The sequence below is a fragment of the Vulpes vulpes genome, chromosome 11, assembly GCF_048418805.1.
Source record: "Vulpes vulpes isolate BD-2025 chromosome 11, VulVul3, whole genome shotgun sequence".
Classification (NCBI taxonomy): Eukaryota; Metazoa; Chordata; class Mammalia; order Carnivora; family Canidae; genus Vulpes; species Vulpes vulpes.
Window position 1 is genome coordinate 98,870,332 of NC_132790.1, and position 21,470 is coordinate 98,891,801.

Consider the following 21,470-nt stretch of genomic DNA (forward strand, 5'->3'; position numbering starts at 1 on the left):
GAGCCAAAGGCAGATGCTCAACCATTGAACCACCCAGGTGCCTCTAGTTAAACATTTTAAAATTATACTTTTCCAATATAAAAGTAATATATGTGAGTATAGAAAATGTTCCGTATTAAAAAGTGGGTATGTATGAATGTGTAACCAGCTGTGTTTCTTCTTTAAATTTCTGAAAAAAATGTTTTAAAAAATTTCTTGATGCTATTTCTTCTTTACAAAAATATCTCTGACCGAAGTAGTATATATTCAATGCACAGCATTGGATAATACAGTAAAGTATAAAACATGAAAAACCTCATGCTTTATTCACAACCCGGAGCTTGGGTTATCTTGGTATCTTATTTTTGGCCATTACATTCAATGTAGGTAGGGCAAAATCGAGTAGCCTAAGTTGCACACAGTGGATGCTCACTATATCTCTGCTGGATGAATGCATGCATGCTGAAAGAGAACTTGGAGAACAGCCCATATGTCTTGCTGATAGAATTAATTACATAGATCTTAAGGTCATTTGTCCTCTCAAGTTTGCCTTATTCTTCTCACATAGCAGGAGCTTGGCCAGGATACAACCAACTTTCCACTATTTGGCAATGGAGCGCTGTCCTTACTTCATTCCTTTCAGAAATTCATTCAACAAATACTCATTAAGTGCCCACTCTGTGTCTGGAATCCAGAGGGGCAATAAATCAACACGGCTCCTGCCCTCTTGAAGCTTACAGCCTAAAGAAGATAAAGCAGATAATAAACATGAACACACAAATAAGTGTGTATGCATGAAGATTCTCATTAAATGTAGAAAAGGAAGAGAACAGGTGGCTGGTAAAATAAGCAGGGCGGTGGGCTGATTCTGGAGGGCTCAGGGAAGTCGTCTTTGATGGGGTAACCGGTCAGAAGGTCAAGGAGAAACACAAGGGCAGGTTCTAGGGTGGTCAAACTTAAAGGCGGCTGTGGCCCAAGAAAAAAATGAAGGATAAAGTATTGGGAGAAAAGACTGCTGCAGAGGTAGGCAGGTTGTGCAAGGCCTTGGAAGTTACGGAGGACTCTGAACTTTTATCTGATGTCTGCTTAGAAGCACATATACATATGCATTTTAGTTACATTTATCTTTGATTGGTAAAATTCAGGATTCAAAGCATAAAATATGGGCAGCCATTAGCACCTGCCTTGGGCCCAGGGTGTGATCCTGGAGACCTGGGATCGAGTCCTGCATGGGGCTCCCTGCATGGAGCCTGCTTCTCCCTCTTCTGCCTCTCTCTTTCTCTCTGTCTCTCATGAATAAATAAAAATCTTCAAAATGAAAAAAAAAAAGCATAAACTATCCTGGGCACTGGATGGTTCCTCTTTACCTCCGGAGCTGAGTCCTGGGATCCAGCCCCATAGCGGGGGGTGTAGTGTAAGATCCTCAGTCTCTCTGCCCTTTCCCTTCTCTAAAGAAACACACACAGACACACACAGACCCAGAAAACAAACACCCCCCTCCGCAAAGCCCAAGATACCCCAAATCCCGGAATGCAAACTCCCGCTGGCCTCAGTTTCCTCGCACGCAGCGCCCCCCATCCCCCCCGCCCCCGGGAGCTCCGCTTGGCCGGGCCGCACACGCGAGCCTGCAGGCCCCGGGAGCGCGGGCGAGGCCCCGGCTGTCGCCCCGCAGGCCCGCCCCGGGGCTCTCTAAGTTGCGAGCGGCGGGGCTCCCACGCTGGTTCCCACGCTGCGCCCCCGGCTCCCGGCACCCGGCACCCAGCCCGCGGGCGGCCGGGGCGGGGCGGGGCGGGGCGGGGCGGGGCGGGGGGCGGGGCCGCGCGGCGGGGGCGGGGCGGGGCGGGGCCGCGGGGCAGCGGGCGGCCGGCGAGCTCCGCGGGGCTGCGGCTGCGGCTGCGGCGACTGGGCGCGACCCCGGCCCCCGAGGGCGGGGATGCTCGTGGGCCCTGGGCGCCGCGGAGCCGCCGAGGTACAGCGGCCGGTCGGGGCGCGGGGGACCCCCGGGGGACCGGGGCGGCTGGAGGGGGCTCCTGGGGGGGGCGCCCTGCCCGCCCTGCCCGCCCTGCCCTGCCCTGCCGAGCCCCGCGGGAGGGCGCGCCGGCTCCACGCTCTCTTTCCCGCGCAGGCGAGCCCGACCGACCGCGCCCCGGCGACCCCGCTATGGACGGCGAGAGCCGCGTGGACTTCCCGGGCAGCCTGACCCCGCTGTGGCGGAGGCGCTGCACCCCTCGGCCGCCGCCGGGCCGGAGCAAGCCGCGGCCGCAGTCCTGCCAGAGCCCCGGCGGCCCGCTCCGCGCAGACGAGCCGGCGGAGGCCCGGGGGGCGCCCCCCGCCCCGCAGCCCCCGCAGCCCCCGCAGCCCCCGCGGCCGCAGCGCGCGCCGGGGCCCGGCGGGGGGGCGCAGCGCCCGGACCTCGGAGCCGCCTCCCCGCGGCCGCCAGGGCCCGCGCGCCCCCCGCCAGCCGAGGGCTCCGGGCCCGCGCGCCCCCCGCGCAGCGCCGCCTCGCCCTGCAGCCCCCCGGCCTCGCCCTGCAGCCCCCCGGCCTCGCCCCCGCCCCCCGCTCAGGGGCCCGCCCCGCGCCCCCCGGGGGCCCCCGCCGCGCCCCGGAGCCGGTCCCCGGAGCGCACAGCGCCCCCGCCGCGGCGGCCGGCCCAGGACGGCGCGGCCCCGGGGGGCCCCTGCGTGGTGCTGAGCACCCACAGCCCCGCCGCGCTCAAGGTGGGCAGGCAGCAGCTCATTCCCAGGAGCCTGGCCTCCGAGGTCCGGGCCAGCAAGGCCCCGCTGCAGAACGGGGAGCCCCACCGGAGACTGCTCAAGGTGCGCAGCATGGTGGAGGGCCTGCGGGCGCAGGACGCGCAGGACGAGGCCGAGCCCGAGCTCGACGCCGGCAGCCCGGGCTCCCTGCGCAGGGGCCTGCGCTCCACGTCCTACCGCCGCGCCGTGGTCAGCGGCCTGGACCTGGACAGCCCCACCACGTCCAAGAAGAAGAACAGGATGTCCCAGCCCGTGCTCAGAGCGGTGATGGAAGACAAGGAGAGGTTTTCCAGCCTGGGGAGGATAAAGGTGAGAGTGGGCAGGTGTGTCTCCCTCCCCCCTCCCTTACACACACACCCTCGTCCTGCTGCTGCTCCTGGAAGCCAGGGGGTTGGAGGGGGTTGGCGGGGGGGGGGGGGGGGCAGGGCCCCGCAGGAAACCTGAAGTTATCCTTCTCTCTCTCTCTCTTTCTCTCTCTTTTTTAGGTTTTATTTATTTATTCATGAGAGACACAGAGAGAGAGAGAGAGAGAGAGAGAGAGAGGCAGAGACCCAGGCAGAGGGAGAAGCAGGCTCCGTGCAGGGAGCCCAGTGTGGGACTCGATCCCAGGACCCCGAGGTCATGCCCTGGGCTGAAGGCAGGTGCTAAACCGCTGAGCCGCCCAGGGATCCCTTATCCTTCTCTTTTAATTCTCTTTGTGGGTCAGACCCGTGCACACCGACCTCTTGGCCCCCCCAATGCTGGCTGTCACAGCCAGGGTGATAATGCACCTTCGTGGGAAGAAGGGAAACGCTTAGCGCTGTTGTAACTTTTCAGGGCAACACGTGGGGGGGACTAATGTGAAAAAAGAAATACAGCGAGTCAGGTCTGGGCTGAGTGCTGAGCGCTTTGAATACAGGGGGCTGAACAGAGAGGCTGGAGAGCAGCCACGGTGCCCTGGGCGCTGCGCTCAACCTGGTGCTCATCCAGAGGTGTCACTTAGGGACACCTGTCAGGGGCACAGGCGACTGATTCCTGATTTCTTTTGAGTGTATTGATTACTTTATTGAAAACGGCTCATCTATGAATCATATTCAGATGATTATCATATATTCATATATTATCATATATTCATATATCATATGAATCAATTACAGAATGATTTGGTCAGTGCTGATAACATACTACATAGCGTTCAGGCAAAATGCGATTTTTATTTTTTTGTTTTTTTTTTTAAGATTTTATTTATTTATGATAGACATAGAGGCAGAGACTCAGGCAGAGGGAGAGGCAGGCTCCATGCAAGGAGCCCGACACGGCACTCGATCCCGGGGCTCCAGGATTGCACCCTGGGCCAAAGGCAGGCGCCAAACCGCTGAGCCACCCAGGGATCCCCAAAATGTGATTTTTAAAGTTATTTGCCAGAATTACAGAAGATACAGAGAGTTTGTCATCTCTGTTGTTGCTGGTGTCTTTTGCCACCGTCTGTGGTGGTGTTTTATGCCCATGCTGTGCCCGTTTATTCTTGGATGCATTTAACAAGTTGGTAGCTCGGAACTTCAGGTTCAACTGAGCCGTGTGTATTAATTACTCCCTGATAAAGGCCTGGGAGTTGCGCGTATTAAAATACTGCCAAATATGACGAAGGGACGGGGAAAACTAAAGAAGGATATTTTGGAGTGTGCATGTGCCTGCCGCTTTCTCTGGGAACAGTTTAGACAGATCTCAGCAGAAATTCATTTTGGCAGCCACCACTTTTCTTGATTAATCAGAGAACTGGAAACAGTTTGTGTAAGCGTCAATATGTAATACGCAAGTCAGGCTATTTTATTTTTGCTCTCATGGCCTTAAAGAAATGACATAACATTTTAGGGGTCCTCTCCCAACCCCCTCACCTCTGCAAGTATAGCAGAGTTCAATTTAACAGTGATTGGTGAACCCTGAGTAGTGAAATGAGCTGAAGTGCTGGTCATTTGAGGATTCTCAAGCTGTTTTGCTGGGGTGTGGGGGACATTGTACATTTTATTTCACCGTTTAGTGGGTTGTACATTTTATTTCACCATTTTAGTGGGTTGTAGTCAGATGAGTGAACTACTCAAGGGATCATCTGCTGTATGCTTTTGGAAATCCAATGAATGTAACAAGTACTTTTTCTTAAAATAGCTGTATTTTTTTATATTTGGCTCATTCATACATAGTTTGCTTTGCTTTTTCCTTTTTTTTTTTTTTTTTTTTTTTTTTGCTTGTTTCTTAGAAAAAAATGCTGAAAGGACAAGGAACATTTGATGGGGAAGGTAAGCATTTGATTTTCCAGACTTTTATTGCTGTTTCAATGTGGAATATCAATTATAAGTTGAAATCCAACTGCAGTAACAAAAACACTTAAGATGAGAAAAATGTCCAACTTCTTCCCAAATTATACAGTACAAAGCTCTGCACTAAGCTAAATTTTCATCCAGTAATACCAGCAGTGAATGGAATTAACGGCATTCTTTGTAAACTGATAACTTTGTCTGCCAGTGTCCTGGATTTTTAATTCTTATCTACTCTGACTCTATCCTCGCCTCCCTTGAAAAATGGAAAAAGGGTGAGAGCTAGTCTAGCTTTTTAGTTAAAAAATCCCCAGTTTGGCATTTAGCTGTTAAGTCATATTCCCTTCGACTTAATTGTTCTTTTCCCCATATTTCCACATTTTAGTGTCACTTCTGACTTCCTGTTTGCTTATCAAGTTTCAATTTTGGGGAAATCTAACTCTCCTGGCTGCTAGAAACATAGTCCTAAGAATCTGTATCCTGTATAGAAAAGCTGCTTCAGCCAGGTGTTCAAGCCCTAATCAGATTAGTGGACTTTGGTAAACAGAGGGGTCAAGTGTCAACCGACTGGAAGAGCAGTGGGAAGCGAGTGAACAGCCCCACCTGCAGAGCACAGTGGAGCTGAATGTAGTCACTTCCTATCATACTTTGAAATATTAGGATTTTCTGACCTTTAAAGAGTCATGAAGAAGGGTAAATAAATAATCACCCAGAGTTGTAAAATACATAAATCTTAGGTGATTATAAACTATTTCCTGATAATAATTCTTATCAACATCAGTTTCCTTGGAGTAGTTACACAGGACCAGATTAAAAACCACTTTTCATTGCACCAATCTTAGGAAACTATATGGAAAAGAAACCCTGATACGGTATTTTAGCTGGTTTGGATAAATTCATCTATCTGGTTTTATAATTAGAGGAAACTGGGAACTCGGAGAGGTTTAGTGCCTTGCCCACTGTCACACAGCCTGTCCTAGGATGCGTGACTGGTTCTTAGTCCAGGTTGCTTCCTTTTTTTTTTTTTTAAGATTTTTATTTATTTATTCATGAGAGACACACACAGAGAGGCAGAGACCCAGGCGGAGGGAGAAGCAGGCTCCCTGCAGGGAGCCCAACGTGGGACTCGATCCCAGGTCTTCAGGATCACGCCCTGGGCTGAAGGCGGCAATAAACCGCTGAGCCACCTGGGCTGCCCCAGGTTACTTCCTCTTATATCTCTTTGTGACCATGAAGTGAACAGAGCATCTACCTAATAGGTATTTAGAGAGATGTTTTGCATCTTCTCGAATTTGACGTTGATTCTGGGATCTTTGTCTCAAAGGGTCAGAAATGTTGAGGGTTTTTGTTTTTTTTAATGTCAGAGGACACAGCTTTTTTGCAGTTCTTTGTTGTCTCCTTTTAGATGGAGCTGTTTCTGTGCACTCTCGTGTCTCTTCTCAAATATAATGACCTAGAAATTTTCCCCACACATGTGTACATGAGGAATACAGAACGCCTACAGTTAATGACTAACAAGAATGTAGCTCTGGATCAGGTGCAATAAAGTGGTAAGAACCTCTGATGGTGGAGCCCGGGACCTGGGTTTCTATCCTGCTGCTTCTGTCCATCGGTGGAGTGACAATGAGCAAGCATCGTAACCTCATGGAGCCTTAGTTTCATCATGTCTGAGAGGAGGCTAACGATACTATTGCCTGCGTTGTGGGAACAAATGAGGAATCTTATCAGCAGTGTATGCATGTGTTTTGTGTCAACCACTGAGGACTTCAAAGAGCCCTACAGAGGTGTGGTAACCGGGTCTTTACCCTCATAATCGGTTTTACATGTGCAAAACAATCAGAGGACAGTAAAATCTCTCAGTTGACTCCAGTATTATTTTAGTCGTGGTGCCTGCGGAACCCGCAGGAGTTGATGAGAGAGGAGGCGGATGTTTGCCAGCTTTGGTAGGTGGGAAAGGCGATGTGAGCTCAGGATGTCCTAAACCAAATTCATTGTCTTTCCCTCTAAAGGTGAAGGTCTTCAGGGGTTGCCATCTCCTGCTGTGCATTTGTTGGCGCCTGCAGACTTAGGGACCTAGGGAACATCCTTACCACATGCCTTTCTCTGACACCCCCCCCCCCCGCCCCACCTCCAGTCCATCCCTAATAGCCCAAGTCTCTATTCTTCCATAGTAATCCTCATCAGTCCCCTACACAGTCAGTATTTTGCTCCAACATAGAATCAAACCTTTCCTTTCCGTGGATTCCCACTGCCAGCAGGATAAAATACAGTCTTTGCTGTATGAAGGAAATCCAGTTGTTTTGTACTTGGGATAAAATCCAGTTTTTTTTTGCCATTGCCTGCAGACTTCTGCTTGATTTAGACCATCTGGCTCATCTCCCTAAACTCACCTTGCCCCTCTGTCCCCTAGACACCCATGCTCTCTACCTGTGGACTTTTGCCTTTGTTCTTCTAAGGTATTGTGTTTCTTCTTGCCTCAGGGCTTTTGCATATGCTCACTCCTTTATCTCTGTAGCTTCTCAGCTTTCAGATCTTAGATTTTTCTTAGTAACACCTACCTGTCTGACTCCCAGACTGGGTCACACCCTGCTCAGACTGTTCTCAGAGTACCTGTATATAGATCATTCAGTTTATAGGTAGGTTTATGTACAAGATCATCGTGTTCTCAATCCAACGATAACTTGCCTTCTCACTCCGAGTGAAAACCAGAGGAGCCCTTTGAATGGCATTGAGGCAAGGGCCTCCATGATCTGCCCCCTGTACATTCCCAGCCCTTATCTCTTAAACTTTCTCCCTTCCCTCACCCAGTTCATCCATTTAGGCCTCCTTGCTGATCCTTGTACGTAGAGTATGCAACAGACTTCTGTCCCAGGACCTTTGTACTTGCTGCTCCCTCCAATGGTGTATTCTTTCCCCAGCTGTAAGGTGGATGGCTTTCTTACCTCTTTCAGGTCTTTGCTTACATGTCATCGTGGTGAGGCCTTCCTAAATCACCCTATTTGCAATCTACATTACCCCCTTGTAACGCTCCCCTGCTTTCCCTCCTTTATTTTTCTCCATGACGTACCAGCATCTGACATAAGTTCTTGGCTTATTGCTTGTCATTCTCTGCTCACCCTAATGTCTGCTCTATGTAGACGGAGATTTTTATCTTTCTTGTTCATCGTTGTATTCCTAATGCCTAGCCATTGTTGGCATCAAGTAGGCATTTTCTAAACATCAGCCGAACGAATACATGATTGAGTGACATGGACTAATAGCTTTTCCTATTTTTAGCTCATGAGGGCACAAGAAAAGTCTTCTATTTTCCATTTACTCCCAGCCGTTGGCACATTGTAGGTATACAGTAGATGTTTGTAAAATAGGTAATGAATGGTGATGGGCATTGAAGGAAAGGTCGGGTGTGAATCCAGTTTAATCCCCGCACCCCCCCCCCCCAAAGAGTGATTTAACAGGCACAGCTCTCCTCCATGAGTGGTGGACAGAGACATGGGACATTGCTTCAGTTGCTATTTCATGTATGGATCCCTCCCCTTGCCCTACCCATGAATTTGATGCAGAGCTAAATGAGTGAGAAAAGTCATTTTTTTGGTTAATAATTCTTCAGCGACAAAATCCATTCACTTCTTTGTTTATTAACCTGGAGACCAAACATTGTTTAAATATGGATGTTTGTTTAGAACAAGTAGCATGATAATGGCAGTTAGTGACATATAGGGTTTGTATTTGTTGCAGAAAATGCTGTCCTGTATCAGAACTACAAAGAGAAGGCTCTTGACATTGACTCTGATGAAGAGTCAGAGCCCAAAGAGCAGAAGTCAGATGAAAAAATTGTGATTCACCACAAGCCACTGAGGTCCACATGGAGCCAGCTCTCTGCGGTAGGTGTTTACCTTTTTCTTTCCAATCTGTGGGCATGAGAAAACCAAGTTGTGGAAATTAGGTCTGGATGTGGTTTTAATTTTTTCTGCTAATGATCCTATGACCTGAAAGAGAAAGATTCTTCATTTTAGGTCGTGAAATGTTTCTTAAAACTCTTCGAGCACTAGTGAGAATATGGATTTTCACACTTCTGATTAGGATAATTAGATTTTGACCAAATGAGGTGCCGTGACACCGATATACTATACTCTGGAACTTTTTCCTGCTTGATAATCTTTTCTCATATTTTTTTTTAATATATTGTATATGGAGAGAGAACTTAATCTATCCTGAACTTTATCATAATCATGGCTATATGTATACAAACATGTATGCTTGTCTGTGGTCAATAGGGAGTTTATGATGGCTCTTCCTTGGAAATTTCATTTAATTTAGACACATGTATGTGTTCTCGCAGCTGATTTCCTTCTGTGCATCTTTTGTGTGAGCGTGTCTGACACTTACTTTGTGTTGATGAGTAATTTATCGTCTCTGCATCAAACCTCTTTTGTTTATAGCTATAATTTCTCTTCCTCCTGGCTTAACAAATGTCACAGTGTGCTGCTGAGTTTACTTGATAGGAGTTTGGGCACAGCATCTGTGGGCATCTGATGCATTACCAAGTAGAAAGGAATTTCCATGGCTGGCTTGAGTGGTGGGAGCATTGCATCAAAAACAAGCCAGTACACCTCTGTGAGTCCCTTAGGCAACATGGGTGCAGAAGTGGTTCCCTCTTAAGCTGAAATGAGCATTGTTCGGAGTCCAGAATCTCATGTATTCAGTCAGGGGACACGCCGGCTTAAGAAAAGGAGTTGGTCTCATAACCGGGCCATGGGAATGGACGGACGCTGATGATGGGAATGACTTCTGGTCGGATTCTTCCTCCTTTCATCTACCCTGCGTTAGAATTCAGAGTTGTAGAAACTGAGCCCTTTCTCCCCATCTCCATCCTAACCCCTGATTCTGTTCTAAGGAGAGTTTATTCATTTCCAAAGCCTCCAAGGTGTGGCATGCTTAGTATATGCCACGAACTGCAATGCCTGCAGGGACAGGGCAAGCAGCATTACAAGGGATGCTGGGGAGTGTGGATGCTGAGACCTGGTGGGGATTGTGGTGAACAGACCCCATATAACCTGAGCTGCTGCCACTTAGCTCGCACCAGCCCAGTGTTGCCGGACCTTCTGATATTTAGAAAAGAGAATGCAGAAATCCAGATTAGTATTTAGTATTATTAGTATTAGGACAACTAGTATTGTCCTAATTCAGGGGTTAGAAAAGTGACGTGTGAGGCTAACAAAGTATTTATGGGCCGGTCTTGTCTCCTATGCCAACGTTTTGGAACTCCTGTGATATTTCTAGGTTTTGCGTATGTTCAGGTGGTAACACCTGTTCACAGAGCTGACATAGTGGTAGCCTTGTAGCCTTGAATCCTGATCTAATGATCTCATGATATTATATACCAAAGCACATACGTGGAAGAGCTGGGGACACGGCCCGTGGAGGCCGCGTTGGCTCTAAATGGCTGTCATTCCGTTGTTGGTGTGGACCAGTTGGCAGAGGATCCTTGAGGAGAAAGCTGTGGATTTTTTGCCCTTTCTCCGTGGCCAACAGCTGCGTTTGTTAGCACGGGCCTAAATCTTGCTGCTGTTCTCTGAATGCTAAACAGAAATGTATACTTCTGTGCCGCTTACGCTCTCATCCTACCTGGCTTTAGTGCTGACAGGCAAGCTGCCTTCCTTAGGCCCCCTCAAGTTTGGCTAATGCACGTTAGACTAATACTACACTTCCTTCAGTACATCTTCAAATAGGGGCATGCATTTCGTTTGGCAAAGGGTAAGTGTACCAATGGTGCCTTTTGTTAACAAGATTGCTATCAAAAGACTAGTGATAAGATGTAAGACTATAAAGTGGGTTCTAACTTTGGTGTGTGTTATCTCGGATGTTAGTGCTCCCAGGAGGCTCGTGTGTATTTATTGTGTTGCTTGGCAGTTACATTTAATCAGAGCAGCTTTGGACTTTGCCACCTCCCATTCTTAGACGCCAGCCTGCGTTTTCTTTGCGCTTTTCGTGTCTCCTTTTCACACTTAAAACATTTTACCTTTTTAAAAAATATATATATAAAGTACTTCAAACATGCAGAAAAACTTAAAAATAAATGTGTGTAATAGATATCTGGGTACCTGCCACCCACATTGAACAAATGTTAATATTACAGTATGTTTACTGCAGATCTCTGTTTTTTGTTGTTGTTTTTTAAGGAATATCCAGTTAACCACCCTCATCTCCAGTACGTTTCTCCTTTCTGCCTTCCCAAAATAATCACTGTCCTGACGTTCTCTTCTGTACTTCCCAAGTGGTTTTTCTACCCACTAAAAAGATTGCAAGCAGCTCTGGTTTTTAGGAAAGTAGATATTTCAACACAAAAAGTGGTCATTACTGTTCTAGAAGCCTGGCAGTTGTCATGTCCGAGTTGCAGTTAGGACCCTGAAGAGAGGAAACTTTACGAATTAGGAACAATGTCAGGATGTTTCCATAGAGATCCGCACCTCTGTTTCTCTGTGTGAGCTCATGTCCTAATCCTGCTTCGTGGAGGGGCTGCAGCAGTGAGTGTGGATCTCAGAAACATCCGCTCTTCCCATGCTTACCTTTAATGTGCCAAATTAATAGGGTAGTCCCCATCTCGTCTTGCATCTCGTCATGTCACTTTAATACAAAACCCTTATTTGAGTATGGCCTCCATCCCAGAAAGAGAGGAGGATGCTGGTGGTGGTGGTGGTGGTGGTGGTGGGTGGTTCTGGGTGTGAGGGTATGTGTGAGCCCACATGTGCATTAGCTCTGGTTGGTGGTTTTATTTTGTAAAAATCTCTTTGTTGCAAACCCCTGCTTGCCTCCTGGAATGATGGAACTTCTCTTACCAGCTGACTGTGAGGAACATTCAGTATGCAGCAGCTTGCAGTAACTTAGGGTTGTTACATAGGTCTTTAAGCCTCCAATCTGTCGTATAATGCCTTAGTGTGCTTGTTCATACATCTCCTTTGGTTCCATTGGACAACCACACAGGTGACAAGTGTCCCCACTTACATGGCTGGGAATAGGTTTCACGGTAGTGTTGGGATTATCTCACAATCAGGGAGAATTAGAACGGTGTAAGAGGCATTTATTTGGACTTCAAGAAAAGGGAAAGTCTAGCTGCCACACACTTCTGGAGTCAGATTAAAGCAAATTAATGGTGATGTACTTTGCAGGGGTGCCTCCCCCAGCAGGTTCTCCCATCTAGCCATGGCTCTTCTCCAGTAGTTAGGAATACAACCCCAGGCTCCTTAGGATCCTAAGACAGTGACAGGTTTACTCTTCATTCACTTGATTGTCAAAGGAGGTAGGATCCCATCTCTTCCAGTCGATGCAAAGTAGGTTGGTGGGCGTAGGATGTCTTCATTCCAGGGGATATAATGTTGTGCTGCTCTTGAGTCCTGCGAGAACACTAATTACACAAGAAATCATTTAAAATGATTATGGTTCCCAGTTTTGAAGGGCATGGGATACGAGGTTTTGAGTGGAAAGTGATTGTTGACTTCCAGAGATCTGTGCCCAGAGACTCGGAACCTGCCACCCACAGGTCAGTAGCACAGTGACTCACCTGGAATGGCAGCATGAGGACTAAGTCAACAGTTCTTAGATCTCTGGGAAAAGCCTGTGGGTTTGAAGAAAAATATTGATACTATTATTCTGGAATGGAACACTAAGGACTTGTTACGGTAAGTGCCAGGTGGGCAGGCACTTGAGTCCTGGATGCAAAGTGATCTCCCTAAAGTTCATCCTTTAATGGGATTCTGGAAGCATTTACAGTATGACAGAAAATAAAAGATAGATCTTGACTGGAGTCTTTTTGTTTTTCCTCCTAACCACACCTCCTCGTCCCGAGGTCTCGAGATCACGTACTGTGTACTGTGCATGTACTGAAAAAATCCTGATTGTGAAACCAGTGTTTGTTTTGTCAAGATCAGCAACAGCACCAAAGCCACACTTGCCAGCCATGCCCTGACCCTATTTTTTCTTTTTTCTTTTCTTTTCTTTTTTTTTTTTTTTTTTTTTTTTTGCCATGGGGTGCGTTTGTGTAATTTCCATCACCTTGACATACCAGGTACCTTTGAAAAGGTACCCAGAGGCAGCAGCAAGCACGCGGGCAAACTGCGCTGGAATTGAGCACCTGATACGGTCACCCTCTGCTCTGCTCCCCTTTGGCACTTGCTGACATGGGGCTTTATCAATAATCTTAGATCCTTTTGGGTATCTCTTCAGTTTGTTCAGAAATTTGAAACTCTCTAGTTGGGATCCGGTCTCTCTGTTTCCATCCGAGTGTTCCTGCAGCCGTGCGTAGTGTGGCTAACGGTTCAACGGGCCATCTGACGTTAGGACCTGGGTCTCTGAGTCCTGACTCCGCTCTTCAGGCGCACGTTGTTTGCCTCTGGATGACTTTCTGGAACTGCCAAATGAGACAGGGCGATTTGAAAAATGGTGATTTTTATATAAATACAATTTCATTCAGTTGAACGTATAACAGACACTTTGGAGACTTAGCCGTTGGATCTGATGGGACTTATTCTTTTAGAATTTACACTGTGTTTATTGTGAAAGATCTACCGTGTTCTACTAAAAACCAGAGCTCCACGGATGTAATAAACCTGAATATCATCCTTTTGGCAGAAATGCTTAATGCGTTTAGAAGTCGTAGAAAATTGCGTCCCTTTTCCTTAAATTTTCACACTTGTCTGAATTTTCAGGGGTTCAGTGACTTGCTGCTTAAAATAATCTCTTCAGTCACATAACTTTCCACTCATGTTTTGCAACATTGTGGTCTCATAAAATTATTTTTTTTACCTTACATGGTGATTAATGCCTTTTACCATATCTATCTTTTGTGGTTTTTTTTTTTTTTTAAATACTCGTTTTTCACGTCTGGCATGCTTTTAGCACTCATAGTGGAAACAGTCAAGGCTTTAGATATATACTTGTCCACACTTTTAAATTGGACAGTAGGTTTCCTGGAATGTTTATATCTTTGTAAACAGAAATAGAGATCATGTGCCTACACCTGAGACCCATGCAGAGATCCTATTCTAGCTAAGAGGGCTGGAGCTGGGGGCCTGCTTAGCTGAGCCAAAGATTGGCCTTTATGCTCCTGCCCTTTCAGTATTATTAGATTATGGTGTTCTCTTAACATTTCTGAAAATTAATTTTGATTTAATATGTTCTCCATGTTAAAAAAAAAAAACATTTCAGATAAGACTAAAATCTCTTTTATCATATCTGCGATCTCAGTCTCTTTCCCCTACCCTATAGGAATGCTATTCTCAATTTGGTAATGTTCTTCTCAAAATCCCTGTATATACATTTAAGGGAAATATAAAGATTACATGTGTTTACTTAAATATATACTCCGCGGCTTTTACAATTTCCTTTTTTTTTCCTGAACTATGTGTCTTATAAATAATTTTGTGTCCATACATGCTGATTTTCAAGGCTCTTTCTAGTTTCTGCATTACTCTGTACAATGCATATTGTTTTTGCCCCTTTCCCTTTGGGGGTTATACATACCTTGAGAATATAATAAAAACTTGGAGGAATGGATCTTTAGAAAAATGCACACACAAGTTTATGTTTAAATATTCGTTTATATATATTTTTTAAAATTTCAGTTTGAGGATTTTGTTTTTCTTGACTTTATCTCCAAATATGGGGAACACCTTACTGGAGCTTTCTATTTTTTTTCAAGATTTTATTTATTTGGGGGGGGGGTGCAGTGAGGAGCAGAGGGAGAGGGATAATGCTGAGCACAGAGTCCGATGCAGGGCTCATTCCCATGACCCTGAGATCATGACTTGAGACAAATCAAGAGCCAGATGCTCGACCAACTGAGCCACCCAGGTACCCCTGGAGCTCTCTATGCATTAAGTATAATTTCCATGTGTTCATATCACCTTTAGAAGTTTTCCTTTTTTCTGAATTCTAGCAGAGTTGGAACTTGAACTTTATAAACCTTTCTGAATAATATATATAGATATAGAAGGGAAAAAGTGCTCCAGCTGCAGCTGAGTAATGAAAGGACAATTGAATAATAGATACGCCAATGTTTATGTTCTTGATTCTCCCGAGAGAAAAATAGGGTGTGAAATGTAGGTATGTGTGCACCATGCCCCTAGGGAGGCAGAGCACAAGAGACAGGTGCTCCAAGAAAGTGGGAGGAGATGAGCACAGAGTTATTAAATTTTGATTGGCATAACTACAAAAAGACATTTCAACCAGAAATCTAGATTTGAGACCCAATACAAAGAGGGTCTCATTATTTCATTGAGCAGAAAACCAATGAGAGAGATGGATGAATGATTCCTTCATTCATCTAGTCTTTATGGAGAGCCTGCTCTGTGCTAGATGCCCGGAGATAGAGCAGAACAGACTCCACCTTGCTTTCATGTCCTTATAGACGCCCTTCGTGGTGAGACAAGTATCAAATAACCCCACAAATGAAAGACTTATAACTGTATTAATGCCATGAAGGAATGTTTGTGCTGCTCTGAGATCCTGTTCGGGGAGGGCACCCGTCTGGGCAAGGTGCTGTCAACCGGCAGATGGTGGCAAAGGAAGAGACAAAAGCCACCATCACTGGCATGTCAAGACAGGTGTCTGGGTGCAGTTGGTGGTGGGGGACAGGGACAGAATTGAGGAGCTCCAGGCAGAGATACTGCCTTGTACGGAGACCCTTTGGGGGTAATGGCGGGTAAGTGGAGTTAAAAAAAAAAATTGGTGTTGGGGCAGCCCAGTGGCTCAGTAGTTTAGCATCGCCTTCAGCCCGGGGTGTGATCCTGGAGACCCGGGATCGAGTCCCACGTCGGGCTCCCTGCAGGGAGCCTGCTTCTCCCTCTGCCTGTGTCTCTGCCTCTCTCTCTCTCTCTCTCTCTCATGAATAAATAAATAAAATCTTAAAAAAAAAATTGGTTCAGCTGGGGGTTCTTGCTCTACTTGGTGGGCACTTCCTCCTCCCGTCTCTAAATATCAGAGGTGCCCTGGCTCCTACTTGGGCTTCTTCTCCTCGCCTATTTGGTAATCTCATCCAATCGCATGGATTTAAATACATCACATACTCTGATGACTTCCAAGTTTATTTCTCTAGACTGGACCCTTCCCTCAACTTTCAGACAAGCATGTCCAGCTTCTTTTCTAATATATTTGGCATCTCAAAGTTAACCTGGCCAAAAGTTTACTTTTGCTAATTCTCTTCTCTCCCACCCAGACCTGCTTTTTCCCACAATATACTTTTTTTTTTTCTAAGCAAATAACAATTCCATATTTCTAGATGCCAAGGTCAAAAACCTTGGAGCCATTCCCCACTCTTCTCTTTATCCCTTAACCTCTTACAGTTTGGTGCAAAGCCTGTGTGTTGCCTTTACCTTCAGAAGTGAATTATCCACACTGCTTCTCAGCTCAATTCCTATATCTACTGGGGTCCCCTCTACATCCCCTGTCCATGTAGCAGCATATAATTATATTGTTATTTGTGATGCTGTTAAAATATGCTGAGATACTGTCTCTTTGTTCTCAACCCTCCGGTGTTTGCATCTTCATTAGAGTCAAGACCAAGCCTTACAGTGGCCGGTGAGGCTGTGGGGTCTGGCCTGGTTACCTTTCTGGACGCATCTCCTGCTTTCTCCTACATCTTGCTCATTTATTGCTCAGTCACACTGATGTTCCTCAAATACAAGGTGTACTCTGTGCCAGGGCCTTGGCATTAATGGTCTGCCCAGCTTATAGTAGCTCTTCTTCCAGAGAGCCACATGGTTTTCTCCCTCACCTTCTCCCTAGCACCTTTTGAATATTTCTTATCCTCTTCATGACGGTTACCTCTCTTACATACTGTGTGGTTTCTTTTTTTGGTTAATTGTCCATCTGCTCTGCTGGAATAAAAGCTGCCTAAAGGTAGAAGTTTTGGTTCATTTTGTTTCCTCTTTGCCTAGCACATGAAATAGCATCTGACTTACAGTAAGCGTGTAGTAACTATTAGCTGAGTTTATGAATGGATGTATAAATAAATGAATAAATGCAGAAATCCAACCCCACAAATGAAAATTAATAGAAAGTTACTGAGCAGTGAAAACAGCGAGGAAGTTTCCTATTCAGGGACCATTTGGAGGCTGATTTTAATTTTTATATAAAAAAATCCTTAATGGTTGGTTAGTTACATCCTAGGTTGATTGATGATTGATTTTCGATTTTATTTATTTATTCATGAGAGACACATAGAGAGAGGCAGAGACACAGGCAGAGGGAGAAGCAGGCTCCCTGTGGGGGGAGCCTGATGCAGGACTCCATCGCAGGACCCCAGGATCATGCCCTGAGCCAAAGGCAGGCGCTCAACCACTGGGCCACCCATGTGCCCCTACATCCTAGATTTAATATATGTCTTTGATACGTTGGGGAACTTGGCATCTTCATAGTTTAAAATTATGTTAGCCTGTGGTAGGTATTGGCTACTATGAAATCAAATTCAATGGCAGTCTGGGGATCCCCGGGTGGCGCAGCGGTTTGGCGCCTGCCTTTGGCCCAGGGCGTGATCCTGGAGACCTAGGATCGAATCCCATGTCGGGCTCCCGGTGCATGGAGCCTGCTTCTCCCTCTGCCTGTGTCTCTGCCTCTCTCTCTCTCTCTGTGTGTGACTATCATGAATAAATAAATAAAATCTTAAAAAAAAATGGCAGTCTGGTTTTTCACTTGGTATTGCTTTTGGGGAGGTAAATGAGATGCATTCAAGAACAATAGCATTCGGTAAGAATAAGGTGCAATTAGGTAAAAGGACAGAAGGTTCTGCTGCTTTGGGGGTTCTGAATAACTGTGCAAAAAGGCTCCATCATACTGAGCTTTGGATTGTGAAAATCATCTATCAGACTCTCGAATTTACCCTCTCGATCTTAAGATGTGCCCTTGAGGCGTCTGCTCCTATAGTCCGATGACGGCACTGTTGCTTAAGACCACAACCACGGAGTGATCTGTCTCCATGACGAATTGAGAAGTTGTGACTATAAAAAATTATTACTGAATCTTTAAATACAGAACTTGTGTTTAAAAATTTCTCAAAATTTGTAGATTTATCCAGAGTGCTGATAGCCTGTTGATTTTCTACTTTAGTCCGTGCTCTGTCTTAAGATTATCACGGCATTCGTTATCTGAATGCCTATTATTTGAAGAGGTAAAGACTCTAGAGCCCACGGGTAGCTTCTACAGAAGGAGTACGGTTGCCAGTGAAAGGAAACGGCAGATTATTTTCCCTTTTGGTGTGGGAGATAAACACTGCCACCCATCCAACCCAAGTCACCCGAACATGGAGTGGTTCCCATTTTGAAGTGGCAGGAAACTCTGTTTCAGATGGTGATATGCAAAGGAGTATGATTGTTTGCTCAACTGAGCAACAGGGAGCCCTTATATCCTTATATCGGCAAGGGTTCAAGGTCTCAGGAGGAGCATGCAGTGCAGCAGCTGACTTGCAGGATAGCTGTAGCTCAGGAACTCTACCATTGGTCATGATGAGGATAATCTGTTGACATGCAGTTAAATTATTGACTAAATATTTGCAGAGGACTTACTGTGCACCAGGGACTGTGCTGGGTCATGTAGCCCTCAGGACAACAGCATGAGGGCAGTAATGTTTCTCCACCTTGTATCGAGGCAGCTGAAACTAGGAGATGTTAAATACTGTTTTCTTCTCCTATTTTTGTTAGGGTTTGGAGACTACCTGGAATGGAGCCTCTCAAGTTTCTCTTTATCATGGATATATGTGTGTAGGGCTCTGGGAGAGCAGGAACGAGATTTCCCCTCTGATGTTTGGCTGATGATGTGGCTCAGTAACTATCTCTTCTTGTCGTGAACTTCTTTCCCCTTTTTACCATGTCTGTCTTTTCTCCTGAGAGCTCCTGCATCCTCCGTTTCTGAGTTCTCCTAACGTGGACTCGAAGTTACATGGCGTGGGCCTAGCCACCTCATGTTATCCTATAGGCTTCCAGATACAGCCACCAGTTCAGTTTCTTGAGAGATAATCATATTGGATTAGATCAGCTTAGCACTTTCCTGCCACTTACTAGGCCACATAACCACTTTTTGTTGTTGGGACAGGTGCCTAACTATTACTCTATTCCAATCAGCTTTGGCCTCCATGATACGTTATGGTGCAAAATGTGGCCACCTTAGGTTCTTTATTTTATGGATCCTGTGAGTAGAACAGCTTTTCTTTTCTTTTTTTTTTTTTTTTTAATTTTTATTTATTTTTCATGAGAGACACAGGCGGATGGAGAAGCAGGCTCCATGTAGGGAGCCCGATGTGCGACTGGATCCTGGGATCACGTCCTGAGCCAAAGGAAAATGCTCAACTACTGAGCCACCCAAGTGCCCCTAGAACAGCTTTCCTTGTAGGGGTCTGTGAGACCATTCAGTGACGTGGCTGACTTATCTAGTTGTAAATTTACACACAGTGGAGTCGATGTTGCACAAGTGGAGTATATTAGAGGCCTAGCAAATGAGAAATACACTTTTGCCTTGTCATCGTGTGTGTGTGTGTGTGTGTGTGTGTGTGTGTCTCAAACAAGAGTTAGAAGTTACCCTTAATACTTATATTGTACTAGGGCATTTTCTGTCTTTTCCGTTTCGTTGCATTTAAATAGATGTTGACCAGAAATGCACGGACTTGGTCGTGTCATTCACTTGTAGTGAATGCTGGTGTCCGATTCGGGAATGCATTGGTGTTGCGCTGCATCGTGGTGGGTGTGGCAAACAAAGCAAGCCTAAGTCCCAACACCTGAAGACAGTAGACGTGAAACATCTAAACGGTGATTCTGAAAGGGGCCAAAGCGAATGATGCAGGTAGATATCCCAGAGAGCCGTAAGGGTCAGGGAGGCTTTCTCTAGAGAGGTTGACTAAGACTAGGTAGGCAGATGAGTAGGGAAGGAAAGCTGTATGAAGTACGGCTTGGATGGAGTTTGATATATAGGTCACTGGACGTGACCAGTGTCTCAGATCTCCCTACGATGAGGTGCTCCCTGTCCAATGGAGCCATCACATGCTTTGTCCATCTAACCAAAAGCATCAGTTCACTTTCTTCTCCGATTTTCCAGAACAGGTTTTGCTCAGGTTAGACTGTCATCGCGCATCTCAGAAACCAGCTTTATTGTCAGTGTTGCTGTGAGTTGCTTACTGGTTTGGAGTGAGATCGTTCTTCTCCATCTGCCACTTGACAAAAACAACGAATAAAAATGAAACGGCCACCCAGGTGTTGGCACCACCTTCACAAACGGGGGTCCTCCTCTCCTGCAAGAGGAGCACCGCAGCCGTGCTCTGCCCTCCCCAGGCCTTGCTGACTCGGCCTTTCGCTCTGAGTCAGTGATGCCAGCATGCTCACCCACCCCGACGCCGGCCCGTCCTCGCCGCTGGCACACCTGCCCGTCCTCACACTCCCGCACGTGCCTCGCTGCCTCCGAGACCACCGTGTGGTTTGGGCTTGACTGAGGTCTTCTTTCTTGTTGCCTCTCTTGCCCTTAGCTACTTGACTTCTTTTATCTGCTGGTGGTCACTTGCCGTGTCTCTAGATTTCCTTGGGGACAACGACAAAGAAAATGCAGGTATTATGGGCATCCTTAAACAGTTCCATTTGTCTGTCCTGCTCGCTGTCTTCCTTTCTTGAGAAAGGACTTTAAAACCTATTTTAGTTTTTGTTAAAAGTGAGGCTTTAGTTGCACAGCCAAGACATGTTTCCTATGCAAAAATAAAAAATTACCAATAGATATAAAAATAAGAAAATAAAAATTAGTTGAAATCTCTTTTTCTCCCCATCACTGTTGACATTTTGGTATAGATCGTCTTAGACTTTTTTGGTCTGTATGTACAAGTATAGAAGTTTATTTTTTTGTTTTTGTTTTTTTATTTTGCACGTGTGTGTGTAAATATAAAATTATTAACGCAAAACTTCAATAATATAATATTGTATTTTTAACCCATATTTTTCCCCTTAACAGTGTTGTAAATATCTTTTCATGTCATTAAACCTGCTACTTTGTCACACATTTTTTTTTCTTTTACCCGTGTTGGGAAATGTCATTAAACTTTCTTCCATAAGAGCCTTTTTAAAGCCCGCGTTGTATTTCATCAAATAAGTGGCTGTTTGGTTCCTTTACCCAATTCTTTATTATTGATGATTAGTTTGTTCTTCAGTTTCCAGTTTAAAATGCAAGATTTCAAGGTGATTAAGTTTATTAAAACAATCTTTATGGGGCACCTGGGTGGCTCCGTGGTTGAGCATCTACCTGCGGCCCAGGGTGTGATCCCGGGGTCCTGGAATCAAGTCCTGCATCGGGCTCCCTGCAGAGAGCCTGCTTCTCCCTCTGCCTGTGTCTCTGCCTCTCTCTGTCTCTCATGAATAAACAAATAAAACATTTTTTAAAAAGTAAAACAATCTTTATGAATCACAGAAGTAACACAGATAGGTTCTC

At 45.9% G+C, this 21,470-nt stretch overlaps 1 protein-coding gene across 2 annotated transcripts in view; it reads left to right on the forward strand.

The window, feature by feature from the left end:
- Window positions 1-1,829: 1,829 nt before the first annotated feature.
- ARHGEF26 (Rho guanine nucleotide exchange factor 26) overlaps window positions 1,830-21,470 on the forward strand; it is a 112,587-nt gene continuing 92,946 nt past the window's right edge. For both annotated transcript variants that reach the window (XM_072727198.1, XM_072727199.1), the window contains exons 1-4: window positions 1,830-1,948; window positions 2,105-3,042; window positions 4,967-5,006; window positions 8,760-8,905. In XM_072727198.1, coding sequence (XP_072583299.1) covers window positions 2,140-3,042; window positions 4,967-5,006; window positions 8,760-8,905 — 1,089 coding nt within the window. In that variant the 5' untranslated portion in view covers window positions 1,830-1,948; window positions 2,105-2,139. The remainder of the gene's footprint in view (window positions 1,949-2,104; window positions 3,043-4,966; window positions 5,007-8,759; window positions 8,906-21,470) is intronic.